Genomic DNA, 19,392 nt, shown 5'->3' on the forward strand with positions numbered 1-19,392 from the left:
TCTGTATGACTGTTACATTAAAAGAAACTTAGTCACAGTCTGGTGATTAATCAGTGAGGTGTTAATAACGTCTTGTTTTCATTTTATACTTTGTCATGAAGTACATTTAAACTGTTAATAAAACAGTTTTTGAACCACTCTACCTACTAGGAATGCTATCTTTTCACCTTTTGGTAAGTTTGTATCAGACTATTTTGTGCAAGGGAGGCTAAAATATCCAGGGAAAAAGATGCTCCAGAGCAGTGGTTTTCAAAGTGTGGCTCCCAATGTGATGATCTAGGTCTGTATTTTGGCACAAGACAACAGGAGAAGGGGACCTTCACCTAAGGTAAAACCAACCTTAATCCACTGGCTGGAATATGCTGCCGGTAAACTGAATAGGTCAGCGAGGACTGGGCTGGGGGGTAGGACGGGAGCTTACGAGATCCTGAACCACATACTGCCCTGATGGTAATGATTAGGTGGTGGTAGTGGAGAAAAGAGTAAGGCACAAAGGTAGTTGCAGAAGAATACAAATACTGTGATGCCACTTATATAAAATTTTATAATATGCAAAAAATACTACATACTTGGGGATAAACGTGTGTATTTAACAACACATGTTTCATTCCAGTAAATGAAGGCAAAGAAAAAATGCGCATGGGAATGAAACACCAAATTCATGATACTGGTTACTACTTGAGGAAAAGATATGCAGAGCTTCAACTCCATTTCTACTGCTTTATTTCTAAAGCTAGAGAGCGGTTACATGGGCCCTGAGGAAGTTCATATCAGTATTGCTATAGTTTTATGTATGACTTTAAGTAGTAAATGGGCCTAATCTCTAGAATCTAGATAAGAAAGTGGGTAAAAGGGTAGTTGGTCAGAGAAAAGAAGGTGGCCCATGAGTTTGGTGAGGTCTTGTTTCTACATTCAATTAAGGTTACTTAGATACCTTATCTGGATGGCATTAATAACTTTCTCTCCCCTATGTTACAATAGCATACTTCATCATCTGTTTTATGTAAGCCTCCCTAAACTGTGAGGTCCTCACTAGTTGGAACCTCAAAGGGTCTTATTCATTTTCTGTCCTAAAGTATCAAGCACCTCCAGAGAGAAGTTAGTCTTAGGCAAAGCTATAAAAATGGGACATTTGCTTCTCTAGGTCCTTTGCCTCTTTTTCCAATGTCCTTCATGCTCAGGCAGTGACCTCTGTCCTCTCCAACCTCACCACTACTTCCAGGCACCTAAAATCAGGGTTACTCACTGTCATTCTCCATATAGACCTTCCTTCCCTGGGAGCACCCCATGTTCCAGGTGTTTTCTTCATTCCTCTACTCCTTGCCTCCTCAGAACTTCTATTCTACTTCCTCCAGACGGTGCCTTAAATAATGTTTGGTTAATGAATCTTTCAGTAGGTTGTGATACCATTTTAAGTTACAATGTACTTGTCTCTGAGAGCGCCTAAGAAATGATGCCAAGGTGGGGAATTTCAAACCTGTGGGAAAGCAGGGGAAGAAAGTTTTGGAAGATTTTAACTTACACCGTGTAAAGAGACAGCAAGTTGACTTCTGAGCATGTGACCTCTCTGACCTCCAAAAGTTGTAATTTATTGTGAGTTAACTACAAAGCAAACAAACTTTAACAATGGTGTAACCCCCTGCAATCTTCCACATGCTTTTAACTGTTAAATTAAGACATTTTCCCTATGAAGTTGCCCCCTCAATCTAAAGATGATCATACCCTCTGGTGATATGGGATATATTGATATCGGGAAATTACCAACACTTTACAGAAATTCCAGGCCCAATTTTAATCTCACTAACCTATCGAGGGCTCGCCCAATTCATAAATGTAATCCTACAACCCAGTAACATTTGGTTTTGTACCTTGTATAATTAACCAATATAGAGAAAGCAAGTTGCTTATACAATAGTCCCCCCATCTGTGTAGGGTACATTCCAAGTCCTCCAGTGGCTGCCTGAAACCACAGAGAGTATCAAGCCCTAGATATACTATGTTTTTTTTCCTATACATACATGCCTATGATAAAGTTTAATTTATAAATTAGGCAAAATAAGAGATGAGCAACAAGAGCTAATAATAAAATAGAACAATTATAATACTGTAATAGTTATGTGAATGTGGTTTCTCTCTCAAAATATCTTAACATCCTATACTCACCCTTCTTGTAATGATGGGAGATGATAAAATGCCTACCTGATGAGATAAAGTGAGGGGAATGACATAGGCATTGCAACATAGCATCAGGCTACTATTGACCTGACATACCAGAAGGAGGATCATCTGCTTCTGGACTGCACTTGACCATGGGTAGCTCAAACTGTGGAAGAGTGGGGACGAGTGTAGTCATTTCATGAATGTTTGAGTATTTACTATGTTCCAGGCATTGTTCTAGGTGTTTGGGGGACATAGTGAAGAAAACAGACAATAAGCCCTGCCTCTGTGGTGGGGGTACAACGGTGGGTAATGGGGATAGGGTTATAACAACAAAGATAAAAAGTGATTAAATGGGAAAATTTCTAAGCTATGAAAAAATAGAACAGGATAGGGATATGACAGTGACTGGGGTGGCACTGGATGACAGCTTTACTTAGGGTGATCAGGGAGGATCCCCTGTGAGTGCTCTTTGACTAAAACCTGAATTCTAAGAAAGAGGCAGCCATGGGATAACCTGGGAGGAAAAGTCCCATAAGAATGACTCAGATCATAAAAATGGAGGGGGGGGATCTGCAGGCATGCATTTCTAGTAATTTCTTCTATCCAGACAGCAAGCATTTAGTGGTTGAAGGTGGACAAGAGGATTAAATTAATATTCTGCTTCCTCTGCAATAACTGTGTGCTTAGAAAGTGAGGAAACCCTGGGGAGCCTGGGTGGCTCAGTCATTAAGCCTCTGCCTGGGGCTCAGGTCATGATCCCAGGGTCCAGAATCGAGCCCCGCATGGAGCCCCACATGGAGCCCCCACATCGGGCTCCCTGCTCCGCGGGAAGCCTGCTTCTCCCTCTCCCACTCCCCCTGCTTGTGTTCCCTCTCTCGCTGTGTCTCTCTCTGTCAAATAAATCTTAAAAAAAAAAAAAAGAAAGAAAGTGAGGAAACCCTGACAAACTTCACTAATAACCCTTAATTCTGATAATGGTCATTTTATATTATCACATTGAACATTCACAAAAATCCTGTGGGATGGTAACTATTACCTTCAAGAAATGAAACTGAGGACCAGAGAGACAACCTACCCTAAGCCACACAGCTGTTAATAATAGAGGAACAGGAAACTTTCTTAACATGATAAAGAACATCTATTTGCAATCAACAGCCAACCTCCTATTTAGAGTGGAAATCTCTAGTCAAAGAGGAGAGTTAAGAATTATAGTTTCTTACCAACCTGAAAAAATTAAACTGAATTATATACCAAATATCAGAGTGATTAGTTCTGGGTAAGGAGATTATTTTATTATTTTATTTTCTTAATTCAGGCTCTGCCCCTTACTGACTGTGTATCCTTGGGAAAGTTGCTAAACCTCTGTACGTTTTGGTTTCCTAATTTGCAAAAGATGGATAATAATAGTAGTCACATACCATAGCTTTGTTGCAAGGAGTAAATAAGATAATCTATGTAAGTGCTTAAAATAGTGCCCAACCTATAATGAGCACTTAATAAATGCTAGTGATTATCATTACCTCAATATAATTTTAATTTGCATTGAGTTTGAGCATATGTCCAAATGCTCAAAAGTCATTTGTCCATATGTTTAAAAATCATTTGTGTTTATCTATGATTTATCTATCCATGTCCTTTGCTCATTTATCTATGGTCTTATTATCTTATAATTTTTTCTTCTGATTCACTATGATTTATATTCTTAAACATTCTTGACAAACATAAACAAATTGAGGTATGTCTTTTAAATTTACAAAAAGTAAGACAAACCAAGAATTAACCAATTTTTACTCGATCTATCTATCCATCCATCCATCCATCCATCCATCTACCTTCTGATACCAACTATTTTAGTGTGGAACTCTCACTTTTCCAAGGATATTCCTATCCTAAAGCCATGTTAGCTTGCTCTGAATCACAAAAGTGATTTAAGGATTTCTAATTTGTATTTCAAAAAAACAAAAACAAAAACAAACTCTTACTCCTAAACCTGATAAACAGCAATAAATGTGTGATCCATGTCACTCATAAACTTATATTCTGAATCTAAATAAACTTTCTGTTGAAAGGAACACTGCTTGAAACATGTAAACAAACAAACAAAAAGATAGCAAGTTATTTGTGCATATCAGGAACACTAGTTAACAGGCCTTCCCAACAACAAAGCGAAGAATCTGCCTCAGCCCTGTCTAGGGACGAGAGGAGCGGCTGGACTTGGCCTGGGAACGTGCACCGGCCTTGGTAGTAGAGGCAGCCCCAGCTGCGGCTCAGGCTCGGGCTCGGGCTCGGGCTCGCTCTTCCTCATCTCGCAGAGCCTCTTCATAATGCGGCGGGAAGGCACTGGGGACGGTATCACGGATCTTGGCCAGAAACTCTAGGACTTTCATCTTGCTGGTCTCAGCGTGGGCCCTCGGGCCCCACAGGAACTCGTAGCGTGGAGGATCACTGTTGGCCACCTGGCGGTATTCCAGGTACTTTTCCCGCACCAAATCTTGGGTGATGAGCTTCCTGGGCTCCCCAAAGATGAAGTGCCTCCTTCCATCATAGATGCCCAAAATATTCAGGAATTCTCAGATATCTTCCTCAGAGGTGCATTTGCCACTCAAGAAGATCACACCGAGGAGAGGCATGAGAAGCCCATTCTTAGAAAAGCCGCAGGCGCTGCTCACACTGCCATCACTGGTGAGGTCTAGGCTGCTGACGAGGGTATAGGAGTGACCGCCTGGCTTGACTTCCTTTAATTCTAGGCCAAAGACCAGCTCCATGCGCTCAGAGGTTCTCCTGAGGATCTCGGGGAAGTGCTCCCTGTACCTTTTGTTGACGATCTTCAGCATGTCTGCCTTTTAATGGGCTCCTTCAATTTATACTTATACAGCAGGAACTGCACCAACATCCCCACCTTCCTGGTTAGAGGACCTTTGCGAGCACTCTCAGTAGAAGTTGAGGCCTGAGAGGAATTTTTATTTTCCTCAACCTGGCTCTTGGCACCTACGTTAGATCTCGGGCATGAAACACCTGCAGCAGCACTGGTGGTGGCCACACCTTCCTGGGGCTCCGGGGAAGTGCCAGGAACAGGGGAGCCTGAGGGAGCATCCCCAAAAACAGGAGAGGAGGAAGAAGTGGTCTCTTCCTCCTCTGCTGTGGTGGCCTGAGCACTCATAAGACCTCGGGTCTCATCTCTGTTACAGCGGCGTTTCTCACGAGCACGGAGCTTACTCTTCTGACCACGAGGCATAATGGCTGTGATCAGGGATGGCAGGTAAGGGTGTGAGCCAGTGGACAGGTGATTTGGGCCCCTTGACTTTAGACCGGTCCCAGGAACTGTCGTGCCCAGTGGTCGAGGTCCCGCCTTATTATCTTATAATTTTTTTAAAGATTTTATTTATTTGTCAGAGAGAGAGCTAGAGAGAGAAAACACAAGCAGGGGGAGTGGCAGAGGCAAAGGGAGAAGCAGGCTCTCCGCAGAGCAGGGAGCCTGATGCGGGGCTTGATCTCATGCCCCTGAGATCATGACCCGAGCTGAAACCAAGAGTCAGACACTCAACCGACTAAGCCACCCAGGTGCCCCATGATATGTGTGATTTCCGCTTCCTTGTTTTGGCTTATCTATTTTTTTGATCTATTATACAAAGAATATGTGTTATTTTTACAAAGAGAAAAAGTGTGGACACTAAAACTTGCTGGAAAGACTTTAAGGGACTTAGCAGACCTTTTCTTGGCTCTAATTGTTCCTAAATGCACCACAAATTATTCTGCTAATTCTGCTACCATCTCTGTGATTGTTTTAGAAGCAGAAGACCTACTTTTCAGGACAAAGGGCAAACTCCTTACTGAAGCATTCAAGGCCTGCACTCAGCTTTTTTTTTTTTTTTTTTAAACTGAGAGAGAGAGAGGGAGAGTGCGAGCAGGGGGAGGGGCAAAGGAAGAGGAGAATCTCAAGCAGACACTGTGCTCAGCTTAGAAGACTGATGTGGGGCTCAATCCCATGACCCAGAGATCATGACCTCAGCTGAAACCAAGAGTCTGGTACTCAACTGACTGAGCCACCCAGCCCTGTCCCCCACTCCTGCATCTTAGCTTTAAAGGCCCATCCGCCGTTCTGCCCAGTGCTCCAGCCATTTTCATTCCCTATCTCTGCCATTGCTCATGCTATTTCCTTTACCTTCACTAACCTCCCTCCCACCCACCTTTAGTGCCAATTGAACTCCTAGTTTTAGGACCCACCTGAAATGACTCCTCTTGAGCACCTTCCCGGGCACCAACCCACTTCCTTCACCTCTCCTCCCCCGCCAACTAATCATTTTCTCTCCCATGCTCCCACTTCATGCCAATCCCTGTTATAGCATTTGACACCCTGTGTCATCATTATTCAAATATCTGTCTAACCCTCTAGACCATGAACTAGGACAAGCCATGGGTCTTAGGTACCTGTGAGTCCCCAGCCCCTACCATAATTCCAGGTAGATAGTAGGTACTTAATACCCGCTCACTGAAGGATTGAATAACTAGGGTCTGGAGTGTTTGTCCTATCCGCTTCAAGTGGACAGCCCAGCTTTTCACGACCTGGAAAGACACCTGTATGGTTTTTGATTTGTGTTTTTTTTTGTTTTTGGTAACATGCTATCTTCTCTAAAGTGAACAGTGATGATCCTATTGAAAGTTTTGAAAAAAGAATGGATAGAGACAGGAAGGAGGTAAAGAAAGCAGAAATACTGATTTTTTTTAAAAGATTTTATTTATTTATCTGACAGAGAGAGACACAGCAAGAGAGGGAACACAAGCAGGGGGAGTGGGAGAGGGAGAAGCAGGCTTCCCACCGAGCAGAGAGCCCGATGTGGGGCTCGATCCCAGGACCCTGGGATCATGACCTGAGCCAAAGGCAGACGCTTAACGACTGAGCCACCCAGGTGCCCCAGAAATACTCTGATTTCATATGAAAAACCATCTACCTGGGAGGTTTGTTTTGCTAAGGAAGAGTGGGGGCAGCCCTGGTCAGAGCATGTGGTAGGAAATGGGAGTGTCCTATCTGGCACCTTCCTCACCTCAGGGCTTCGGTCACATGGAAGGTCATCTAAGTCTGCCCCCTGGCCAGGAGCAACATCTGTTTCCTTTCCCATACCCCGAGGCTCAGGCTCTTCTTATAGCCCATAACCCTCCGAGGTTGTGAGTGCATCTCAACAAGGGCCATGTGGAGACCATGTCCTGCCTTTACTGTCCTTCTCAGTCAGGACATCATGCCCATCTTTTGAATCCAAGTCCTCCCTCCTCTGGAAAGCTTTTTCTGAGAAAAGCCCACCAATTGTGAGGCCTCCTGACTCACTTGGCTGAGTCAATATATAAGTGTAAAGACAGAAATGTTTTACATCGTCAATATCCTCCAGCCTAAGACCAAAGGAACATACCAGTAGTTGAACAAGTTGGGTAAAGAACCTACTATAAGCATTGGGTTTGGGTTTGATTATTTGGGGAAGTTTTGAAGGAAACAGGGGTTTGTTCCAGATTAGATGCTATTACAAAGTAGGGACAGTTTTTTTTTTTAAAGAATTTATTCATTTATTCCTGAGAGACAGAGGGAGAGAGAGAGAGGGAGGGGGAGAGAGAGAGAGAGAGAAGCAGAGGGAGAAGCAGGCTCCCAAGGAGCAGGGAGCCCGATGCGGGACTCAATCCCAGGACCCTGGGATCGTGACCTGAGCCGAAGGCAGACGCTTAACCATCTGAGCCACCCAGGCGCCCAAAGTAGGGACAGTTCTATGATGGGTATTTCAAAAAATCTTATCTATAGGGAGGGGAGACTAGAATCAGGATAAAATTATAATTGGTAAAGAAGTGGTAGACACTCATTTTAGCCAAGAGAGGAAGATGTTTAGTATTTTGTGACCTTGTTTTTGTCCCTGCTTAAGTAAAATTACAAAGTGGCCTTGCTTTGCCTCCTTTCATCATGGTCGCTGAATGCCCTTGTCTGATGTTGGTGTTCTATGACATTGTTTATGTCCAATAGGAGAATAAAAAGGCCTAGCATGGGTGCCAGTCCAGCTCTGAATGTCAGGGGCTGCTCTTTTTTTTTTCTACCATGCAGTCCTTTCTCCCAACTAGACTATGATATGCCACCAGAGATGATGGCCCTTGCTTCTCCATCCCTGGCAAGGTCTTACATGGGACATTATATGTAGTTGTTTAGTAAATACTTGCTTATTGACTAGAGATCAGGAGTGCTGGTCTGGAACTTTCAGAGAGCCTCAACTCTTGGCCATTTACTTTGTGCCTGGTTAATTAACCTTCTGCTGTCAAGTTTCTCCTGAAGCAGCACATATAAGAAGTAGGCCTATTTCAACTTCAGATTGAAGGTCAGGAGACTGGTTTTAGTCCTGGCTCCTCCGTTAAGTTGCAAGACCTTGGGGAAGCTAGTTAGCTGCTCTGGGCCTTAGTTTCCACATTTAAAAAAGAATGGTTAGCTTCAATATCTAAAAGCCTTTCCAGCTCTGAAATTTTGGAAGAATATGCATTTTCTCTTGCATCTCTTCTACATTTATGGAAAGTGCTAAAGGATACATGGCCACACATCATTATAGAGTGGAGTAATTACTCAACAAATGGTGCTATAGGTGAGCTGTTTAAAATTAAAGATAACTGATATTTTAACCTTATACTATGTGTCAGTATTAATTCCAAATGGATTAAGGAGTTAAATGTAAACATTAAGAAGACCTCCAAAAGGAAGAAAATATAAAATTTATCTCTGGATGAGAAAAGATTTGCAAATTTATGATGTTAAAACCATGAAAATAATATTATTAGATTTTGTAACATAAAAATGAAAAACTACATACTTAGAAATATTAACCAACTTAGAAGACAAAATCAAACTAAGAACATATTTTCAACAAATGGTTAATATCCTAAATATAATCCCATCTCATTCCATCTACCTATTTTACTCAAATCTTTACTAAAGCCAGGTTATGATCTCAGCCAGGGAGGAAGTGTGTAAGTGCATTAGCTGGGAACAACGGATTCCTCCAAAACCAAATTAGATGATTCTCTCTGAAGACCTGAGAAACTACTCAATAGCTTCTCTCCAGTAGTTGAAGAATGGAAAGATTATTATTGATATAATAATACCTTATGTGTATATAACATATCACAGTATGAAAAAGAGCATTACCCCATTATCTTGTTTGATTCTTAGAGCAACACTGTAAGATAGCTAATTATTACTCTCCCTTCACAAATGATAAACTGAGGCATAGAAATGATAATTTTCCTACAATCACATCAGTGGCTAAATGTTAAAACCAACTCTAGACCTCAGATTGGGATTCTACCTCAGTTTTGCTCTCTTTATAGTGAGGATTACAAATTAGAGATTTTCTACATTGCCTTCCAGATTTAAACCGTCTTTTGATAGCACCATGCTCTATTATTGTGGTGGAAAAATAAAAAATAAAAACATTAAAATTTTGTTGGGTTGATGAAAGGAAAACATCCCTCCTCACTTTGACAGGATTTATTGGTATTAAATATCCAAATATTATTTGCTATGTATTTTCAAAAGACATTTTTAGTATTATAAAACTTTTTTTTAACAGAATGAGTATGAAATAGCAGTTAATTTCTGCATAATTTTCAGAATTACACTTGAGGTCTTGATTAAGTAGATTTTGAAATCAATAAAAAGACTTGGGGGGCACCTGGGTGGCTCAGTCCTTAAACGTCTGCCTTCGGCTGGGGTCATGATCCCGGGGTCCTGGGATCAAGCTCTGCATCGGGCTCCCTGCTTGGCGGGAGGCCTGTTTCTCCCTCTCCCACTCCTCCTGCTTGTGTTCCTGCTCTTGCTGTCTCTCTCTGTCAAATAAATAAATAAAATCTTAAAAAAAAAAAAAGACTTGGACTGTTGCCTCAGAAACATCCTAGGAAGCCTGCTCTTTTAAAGTCTGTCAGGCTTATTAGCTCTTAGGAGATGACCTGGTCCTTTAAAAGAAGTATCTCTTTTTTGTTCATTCTTTGAAGGCTTAAATTTTTTTTTTTTTTTTTTTTGAGAGAGAGAGAATGAGAGATAGAGAGCATGAGAGGGAAGAGGCTCAGGGGAAGAAGCAGACTCCCTGCTGAGCAGGGAGCCCGATGCGGGACTCGATCCCGGGACTCCAGGATCGTGACCTGAGCCGAAGGCAGTCGCTTAACCAACTGAGCCACCCAGGCGCCCTGAAGGCTTAAATTTGTCAGGGTTCATTATATACCTTCTAACTCCTCTCATTCACCACTTCTTCAATACTCAGTTCTGACTGCACCCATGTCAATTTTGTCTATTCTTTTCCAAGTAGCTTTAACCATGTTAAATTGTCCCACTTCTTTCTCTCTTCTTGGGAGATTTTTACTACTGCTGAAGTCTGAGCTGTACACCATTTTTATGACCCTGTCCCTAGTTGCATGAGCCATTACCAAGTGGAAATCGGGGAACACCTTGCAATTCACATGGCCCAAGGTGTCTCTGTATTGGACCACTATACTTTTTCAGACACTGGTAAAATTAAAGGGACAGGAGTCGTGTGGACCTGAGAGTCGTGGAGGACCCTCAGGCCTCGAAGAACAGGGAGGTAACCACGAGCAACCCTAGAACCTAAGGGCCTTGGTCACTCATTGGAGGCTGAGCATGTCAATCCTTGCTTCTCGACAAATGAGCCTGGAGGTCCAGCAGCGGGCCGCGGCCCATTGTTGAAGCTTCTGTCCCCGCCCCCAGTCACGGTTCTAGGGGGACCTTTGTAGTCCTGTCCACTGTCACCTCAGCGGAGGGCTGGGTGGGCCGCTGGTGACATCCACCCCCTTCCCTTCCCGTCGCGGGCCTCCTCAGGCACCGCCACAGACTGTCCTCCCCTCCGTGGCCGGCTCCTCGGCCGCCCAGTCCACCTCGCGTCGGGCCCCGCTGCCCACGGCCTCCAGTCTGCGGCAGCCCCCTCGGGGGCCACCATCTTTGCCGTTGGCGTCGCCTCGGCCTGGTCGCCGCCCCAGCGAGGTATTGCTCAGTGCCATGTCCGCCTCCGGGGATACAGGCGGGGCCCCAGGTGGCCAGGAGAGCCCCGTGCGCGTGGCGGGGGCGTGGGCCCCGGAGGCCGGAGGCGGCATCGGGGTGGCCGTCGAGTCTGGGCTCCCCCGGATGGAGGTGGTCGAAGTGGCGGGGCCCGTGGGAGGCCTCGGGGAGTTGCTGGTGGCCCTCGAGTCCGGGCCCCCTGGAATAGAGGTGGCCCTCGAGCCTGGGCCCCCCCAAATGGAGGTGGCCGTCGACTCCGGGCCCCCTCGAATGGAGGTGGCCCTCGAGACCGGGAGCCCCGGAACGGAGGCGGCCCTCGAGTCTGGGCCCCCCCAAATGGAGGTGGCCGTCGAGTCTGGGCCCCCTCGAATGGAGGTGGCCCTCGAGTCCGGGCCCCTCCCCCGAATGGAGGTGGCCCTCGAGTCTGGGCTCCCCCGGACTGAGGTGGTCGAAGTGGCGGGGCCCGTGGGAGGCCTCGGGGACGCTGCGCTGGCTCTGGGTCTGGCCCGCGGCCGGGAGGGCGGGAGCGCCGCGGCCGAGGAGGACGACTCGGACTTCGGGCCGGCGGAGGAGGATGGGGCAGAGCAGCCGCAGGAGGGCCTGGACAACCTGGTGGACGCCCACCAGTTCCCCATGGTGGGTTTCCGCTTCATGTTCCTGGAACTGGTGCACTCGCTGCTGCGCCGCGTCTACTACAACGACCACATCCTCGTGCGGCCCCCTGGCGGCCGCCTGACGCTCCGGCCCCGGGCCTGGCCGCCCCGCGGCCCCCGCGGGCACCCCGCGCCCCCCGCCGCCCCGCCGGCGCGGGCAGCACCGGCCATGGCCCGCGAGTCCGAGGGCTCGTCCGAGGAGGAGGCCGCCTGGGAGACGGCGGAGGAGTCCGACCAGGAGCCTGAGGAGGTCCGGGCGACCACCAAGGGTGAGGAGGGCCGGGCACGCCCGGGGGGCGGGGGCTGCGGGCGGCCCGGGCACCGAAGCCGGGGTCGGGCTTCCCCCAAACCCAAGGCCGAGGGCCCAAGCGGGAGCCCCACGCCCTAGGGACCTACGACTTTGAGAAGGAGGCGTGAGACCCCCTGGCAGCCTCGGCTGAGACGGCTGAGCGCCGCGGGACAGCGCGGGAGCCGCAGGCGGCTGTCCGCGCAGGGGGCCGGGGCCTGAAGGACTAGACCGAGCCAACGGCACACCTCGTTTCTGTGCGGGGCTTTTAAAACTGTCAAGAGTCTCCAAAAGTTCGTCCCCGATCATTAGGAACTGACCCGCGAGCGCCTGGTACAAGTGAAATATTCAGGGGTTGAGGAGCTAACGAGCTTCACCATAGAATGTGTCGTTGAGGCACAACATCTTTGCGAGAAATCTCTGACAAAAACTTACGGAAGGCAGCAGACCCTGATGATTCTGATCCCTTCTTCTCAGAAGGGCCCGAAATAGCAGCACAGGGTGGCAGGGTGACTGACTGTTAAGAATGTCACCGTGAGAGTAAGTGATCAAGCGGCAGAACGGTGAGGGCCATGGAGGGGTCGTATCAACCTATGGGAAGCTTCCCACCTCTCCTTTTCCGAGTTCCTTCGATCCTCCTGCTTGTCCTCTGGGTAGAGTACTGGGTGTCACTATTCATCACGCATCGGGATGGTTTTCCCTGTGAATGTCTGCTCCAAAGTCTGTATCATTCTTTACCAAAGGAACAACTAAATATCAGTATGAGAAGTCTGGGGCCCACGACTCTGAAAGGGACGAAGAAAAAGACAAGTTCAACAAAAAACAAGAAGGACCCGACTAAAAAGCATCTGCCCCAACAGAGAACAGGCCCAGAAAATCCAGGTATCGGTACAGCTTTGCACATCACCCCCCGCCCCATTCCTGGCATTTACCTGTTACTGACAGTCTTATTTTTTTTTTCAATTCTCCCAGTAAATTAAGCGTGTTTAAAATTAGTCTAAAAATTCAGTTTTACCTGCTTAGAACATTAATAGAATACTCACGTACCTAGTAATAGAAAGTACAGTATATTCTGAAATATATTTCATGGTTGCTCATTCGTTCTTGTGAGGTCTTTTGTCCTCTACCTGGAAGACTACTAACAAGTGGTAATTTGTATCAGCAACTGAGACCAATGTTTGTTTAGAGAACGGTTAGCAGAAGCAGCAGTGAAAGTGGCTGGGCTGTGCACTAGTTGGACATTCATTACTTGGCCATGGAAATGTACCCCCTTGTACTTACTAGGAGAGACAATGCCTTTGCGAAGGTGATTACATACAAAGAGCAAAAAGTCAAGAATTTCAAGGAGGACCACACTTAATGATTAATACCTAAGTATTCAGGTGTAGATTTTTGTATTTTATGTGACAGTCCAAGGAAACTTAGTCATAGTATGGTTATGACTTATCACTGAATTGGCAATTAAGTCTTGAGGTGTATCTTGTCTTTGAATGTATTGAAATGATTAACATTTTTTTTTTTTTTGCATTTTCACAGCTGTGTATTTCATAATCACAGCCTCATTCTTGTATGGTAGATAGGGAGACCGAGGGTCTGGGAGAGTAAGGGAGTATCATCTGTGGAATGAGCAGAGGATTTTAAGGTGAAGGGATTTCCGTAAATTCCAGAATGGCCTCTCAAGGTGGGGTGGGGGAAGCATTTACGGAGTTAGGTAAGAGGGAGACAAGGTCGGTATGATCACAGAATTGAAGCCATGGGTTGCCCGAGCACCCTATACACAAGGGCACAGGTGACAAGAGGAGAGTGTGCTGTCCTCCACTTGCTGAGATCCAGCACACAAAGGCAGCACATGTACACAGGGCTGTTTTCACAGGTTTAGAAAGTCACTGGTGCTGGTTAATGCTGCCTAACTGCTCATTTTCTCTCATTTCATCCCGCAGTTGGCACATAAGAAAGATGAAGAAAGAAGAAAGAATGTGTTGTTCATTATTTTTAGGTTTTTCATTTTTTAGAAGCCCACGGGAATTTCATTAACACCGATGTCATTCCAAACTGCATCACCCAAAAAGTGATATCCAATGAAATACGACTCTTCTCTTACGTTTGACAGATATATTTGACAGCATTTGTTCTAGTTAAAACTAAGTTTGTTTTAAATTAATACACTGGAATGTAGGCAGATTTTACTTAGTTAAATTATCTTGACTCAAATCTCTCTTTTTCCTCTTTGTTTTGGCCCACCGTACCTTCACTGAAAGGTATCACTTTCCACACCATTTGGTGAGCCTATTTTAAATTAGTTTATTACAGCCCCAAATAAAATAAAATGTCAAGTTTAAAACACTTTTTGTAAGGAGAGAGATGTAACTCAGGTCTTTAGAGCTACACTGTCCACGACATTAGTAACTACACCCACACGTGGCTATGAAATATGGCTAGTCTAATTTGATATGTGCTGTTAAGTATACAAATGTCACATTAACTCACTGATTATTTCATATGGATTACATGTTGAAACGATAATATATTGAGCTAAAATATACTATTAAAACTAATTTTGCCCATTTCGTTTTACTCTTTTTAAAAGATTTTATTTATTTACTTGACGGGGAGGGGTGAGAAGAAGAGGGAGAGGGACAAGCAGACTCTGTGCTAAGCGCAGAGTCCGACGCGGGGCTCAGTCCCATGACCCTGAGATCATGACCTGAGCCAAAAGCAAGAGTCAGATGCTTAACTGCCTGAGCCACCCAGGCACCCCTCTTTTTACTTTTTAATGTGGCTACTAGAAAACTTAAAATTACACATGTGACTTGCATTATATGTCTATTAGACAGTGCTGCTCTAGAGTATGGTTTTTTTTTAAGATTTTATTTATTTATTTGAGAAAGAGAGAAAGCCCGAGCAGGGGGTGGGGGGGGTGTTTTGGGTTTTTTTTTTTTTAAGATTTTATTTATTTATCTGAGAGAGAGAAAAAGCCCGAGCAGGGGGAAGGGCAGAGGGAAGGGCAGAGGGAGAAGCAGGCTCCCCACTAAGCAGGGAGCCAATGCGGGGCTCAATCCCAGGACCTCGAGATCATGACCTGAGCCAAAGGCAGACGCTTAACCTACTGAGCCACCCAGGTGCCCTAGAACATGGTTTTGAAGGAAACCTCCTGCATGGCTTAGCTGGCCTGGAGGCCAGATGGTGCTGCTGAGCCTGGGCCCAGACACTGCTTTAGAGCAGTGGTTGGTTCTCGAAGTTTGGTCCCCACAACAGCATCATCAGCATCACTCAGGAATTCTTAGGCTCTACCCAAGACCTACTGAATCAGAAACTCTGAGGATAAGCCCAGCACTCTTGTGTTTGAACAAGCCCTTCAGGGGATGCTGATGCAGCTCAGGTCTCAGAAGCGCTGGTTAAGAGCCACAGGGGAGGGCGCCTGGGTGGCTCAGTTGGTTAAACGACTGCCTTTGGCTCAGGTCATGATCCTGGAGTCCCGGGATCAAGTCCCACATCGGGCTCCCTGCTCAGTGGGGAGTCTGCTTCTCCCTCTGACCCTCTTCCCCCTCGTGCTCTCTATCCCTCATTCTCTCTCTCTCAAATAAATAAATAAAATCTTTAAAAAAAAAAAAAAAAAAGAGCCACAGGGGAAGAAGCTGAGACTCACCTGTGGTAGAAGCAGCCTTCATTCACTGGCTTGGGGCTTGCAGGTAAACTGGACAGGACGGCAAGCGCTGGCCTGGGGAGGAGACCAGAACTCACAGGGGGCTGAGACACACTGAGCGGCTCAGAGGGGGTGATGGCAGCAGAAAGCAGCATAAGGGAAAGAGCTGCTTCCAGAAGGATGCAAACACGATACCCTGTGTATGAAGTCTAAAAAACATGCAAAATGATCACCACGTATTGACTGCAGATACAGATGTCTGGGGTAAAACCTTGCGCAGGAGAGATGCATACAAATGCAGCATGTGTGACAGCATGCGCGGGGAAAGGTAAATAACTCCGTCAGGATGGGGGCTACTTCTTGGGGAAACAAAGGGAGGGGAATCCCACCGGGGAGGGCTCCGCAGTGGCTTCAGCTGTATTTGTAATGTTACGTTTCTTAAGCTGGGTGGTGGGTACACAGACTTTGATAGAGTATTCTATCCTGTGGAGATCTGAAATATTTCACGATAATGAAAATAAAAGAAGAAAGGGAGAGAATGTACTAAAGTTCTGGAATCTGTTTCAGGAAAAAGAAAAGATAAGGTCATACTTGACCCGAACAGAGGATCAGAGAAGGGGAAGGGCCCAGGGGTTTGAGACAAGAGGGCGTCATTTCTGCATTTCGTTAAGGTTTCCTGGGTGCCCCCTTGGTGGCATGAGACACCTTCTCTCACGTCCTGTGCTAACACAGCTCCGTTTCTCACACATATAGTCTACCATACGTGTACCCCCTACTCCACCACCACCGATCCCCGGGCTGACCTTGAAGGGTTTTATCTTTCTTTCCCAAAGCCCTAATTAGGTGTAATTCATGTCTGCTAAAATGAAGTACACGTTACACTCCCACAACTCCGTGTTTGGTCACCAGTGTTGACATTTTAAAATGTATTATCACGTAATATTCCTTATGGCTAGAAGCACATGGTGAAATAGAAGGCAGAGGGCTCTTTGTCACCATTATTTAAACTGAAAGAGCAGGCCGAGGTAGTGTGATTTGAGGGCCTTCGAACTGGTTCCGGTTAGTGTTTACGCCGTGGGAGCTGTTGTAGACTTATTGCTTTAAGACCCAAGCCAGAGGGACCGGTGTCCTGAGCTCCTGCTGTTGAGGCCCCACTTTGGTCCTCCTCTGGCCACGCCTCTCCCTACAGGACCGGGAGTCCCGTCCACGGGAACGAGGAGTGTGCCCCTGCTTGCCCACCCTCCAGGTCCCTGGCCCCCCGGAACCATCCCAAGCCCGTTGCCAGGGCCTGCGTGCTCCTCTTAGAGCTGACCTCGCGAGGGCTGACACGGCACTGCCGGTGTGCGTGCCCCCAGGCCTCAGGGGGAGGGGGTCGTGTGCCTGAAACAGGGGATGGGGCCTGGTCTAGGAGATGGGTTGGGGGGCAGCTCTTCCTACATCATCGGAGCAGGACTTAGAGGAGTCTGAGAATTCTAAATCCTTTCAGGTCATTATGAAGGTACATGTGTTGTGGAAGGAGATAAATCATTCAATAAAACATACTGTATTTGGTGATTCAAACATTTGAAATATTTAGACATAGGGTATGTAGATCCCCAACCCAACTCTTTTTCTGACCCCTGCAAATTTTATAAATGTTACAGGCAAGCCAGGTTAAGTATCTAATCTGTCACTCCTTTCCCTTCTTCACTCCATGTTACACTGTTACCTGAGCACAATGGGGCCCTTTCCTTTTGATAATGGCATGTTCCAGTAGCCCATCTTGCTGTTGGACTCAGATGTAGTCCCTGGGCCAGGCTGGAGTATGACCACCATCTTGCCCCCTCTACTCACCCCCATGTGCATTCTCTCTCCCATTCATCTCTTTGCTCTCCAGGTGTTTATACACATAAAAGCCTCCTCTTCAACACTACTTTCTCCCCCACACAAACACCCACCTAGAAGCTATCAGCTAGGTTAGGCACACTTGTGTGGAGGCCCTTTCTGCCGTACACGAACTCTCTTTTTTTAAAGTTTGTGTGTGTGTGTGTGTGTGTGTGTGTGGTGTGTGGGTTTTTTGTTTGTTTGTTTGTTTGTTTTTAGTAATCTCTGTATCCAACATGGGGCTCAAACTTACAAACCCCGAGATCAAACTTCGCATGCTCTTCCGACTGAGCCAGCCAGGCACCCCTGCCCTGCACAATCTCTTAAGATCATTTTGCTTCTCTGACAACCCCCAGGTCTGAGCTGTCAATATCCTATTTGATTTCCCTCCCTATCTGACAGACCGGATAGACTATAGAAGAGGTTCTGTTGTATTTGTTTTTCATATAGCAAAGATCAAAGAAACTGAATACTTGTAAGAATGTGCCTCTGAGCATTAAAAAACAACCTCTTGATTTAAAAACAGAGTTGTTAGCTGTGTGAAAAAATTATTAATGGAGAGCCCTGGGAGTAAGCATAACCTAAGAGAGGTCCACGCTGAGAAAAGAGAGAAGGGAGGTATAACAGCTGCCCTACCAGGATCACCTGGGTAAAGGGCATCTACCTAAATTAATGGTTCACTATCAGAATAACAAGGAAATAAATTTCATGCAATCAAAAAACCAAGCATTATCAAAAAGGCAAAGATACAGTATCAGGAACAATAGATGTTTTATAGAGAGAATGCAAAATCCAGCATATGGTCATGTAATGTCACAGGATACCATCACCAGCACAACCAAGCAGCCATTGATTTTTCTCAGCCAAACCACTCAGAACTTAAAAGGCATGGTCATGTTTAGGCCTCCATTTGCATTTAAGCAAAGTAGCCCCGAGGTGACAGGCAGACACGGGGGAAGTGTGAAGATGCTTCTGAGTCTCTTACGAAAATGAGTGAGCTACTGGCCAGGCATCCAAAGGGAGCTCTCAATGTTTGGTGGTGTTTGGGGTATGGAATAAAGGGAACAACTTGAAGAAGAAAATTTAACTTCCAGTGAACCTAGACAAAAATCCAGGGTGGTTTCTGCCTCAGAGAGCCAGACTATTAACCGACTGTTAAGGTAAAGATGGCTACATCTCTACTCCTCTGCCTGGAAGTTCTTAATGGAGGCGATGCTACAAAAGAAAAAGACTGCGTGGCACAATGGGAAGTGAGGAGTCAGAAATTGCGGGGCTACATGCCCAACCCTTCCCCTCACAGCTGACCATCCCTCTCATCCCTCTCATCCTGACTCTTCCTCTCCCATTCCCACTTTCGGCCTCCCCTCCTCTCTGTGCCTAGGGGTGAGTGGTTTGCTTAGGAGGTGGGGGCTGTCCAGCCTAGTAACTTGTTTTTTCCAAAAGTTTTTATTCAAATTCCAGTAGAGTTAACATACAGTGTAATATTAGTTTTAGGTGTACAATAGAGTGATTCAACAATTCTATACATGACTCAGTGCTTATTACAATAAGTGTACTCTTTAATCCCCATCACCTATTTCACCCATTCCCCCACCCACCTCCCCTCTGGTAACCATCAGTTTGTTCTCTAGAGTTATGAGTCCATCGGTTTGCCTCTGTCATTTTTCCCTTTGCTCGTTTGTTTAGTTTCTTAAATTCCACATGAGTGAAATCATATGGTATTTGTCTTTCTCTGACTGACTTATTTTGTTTAGCATAATACTCT

The 19,392-nt window shown here is 45.8% G+C and overlaps 1 protein-coding gene and 1 pseudogene across 1 annotated transcript; one reads left to right on the forward strand and one right to left on the reverse strand.

Moving 5' to 3' along the window:
* Positions 1 to 4,349: 4,349 nt before the first annotated feature.
* Positions 4,350 to 5,395, reverse strand: LOC114196994 (melanoma-associated antigen B4-like; annotated as a pseudogene).
* A 1-nt stretch (position 5,396) lies between these two features.
* On the forward strand, positions 5,397 to 12,962 carry LOC148162985 (uncharacterized). Its single transcript, XM_088028529.1, has 4 exons — positions 5,397 to 5,419; positions 10,942 to 11,281; positions 11,594 to 12,167; positions 12,865 to 12,962. Exons 1-4 carry the CDS (start codon positions 5,397 to 5,399, stop codon positions 12,960 to 12,962), a joined length of 1,035 nt encoding a protein of 344 aa, XP_087884655.1.
* Positions 12,963 to 19,392: the final 6,430 nt, after the last annotated feature.

Source organism: Eumetopias jubatus, unplaced genomic scaffold (assembly GCF_037043125.1).
Source record: "Eumetopias jubatus isolate StellerSeaLion01/CBP00866 unplaced genomic scaffold, mEumJub1_p1.0 scaffold_11, whole genome shotgun sequence".
In the NCBI taxonomy this organism is placed as follows: Eukaryota; Metazoa; Chordata; class Mammalia; order Carnivora; family Otariidae; genus Eumetopias; species Eumetopias jubatus.

Coding starts and splice junctions, on each gene's coding strand:
- LOC148162985 (XM_088028529.1), top strand. CDS start 5,397: ATGGCTGTGATCAGGGATGGCAG. Junction 11,282..11,593: donor AGGCCGGAGGCGGCATCGGG/GTGGCCGTCGAG, acceptor CCCCGAATGGAG/GTGGCCCTCGAGTCTGGGCT. Junction 12,168..12,864: donor GCCCGGGCACCGAAGCCGGG/GTCGGGCTTCCC, acceptor TCTTTACCAAAG/GAACAACTAAATATCAGTAT.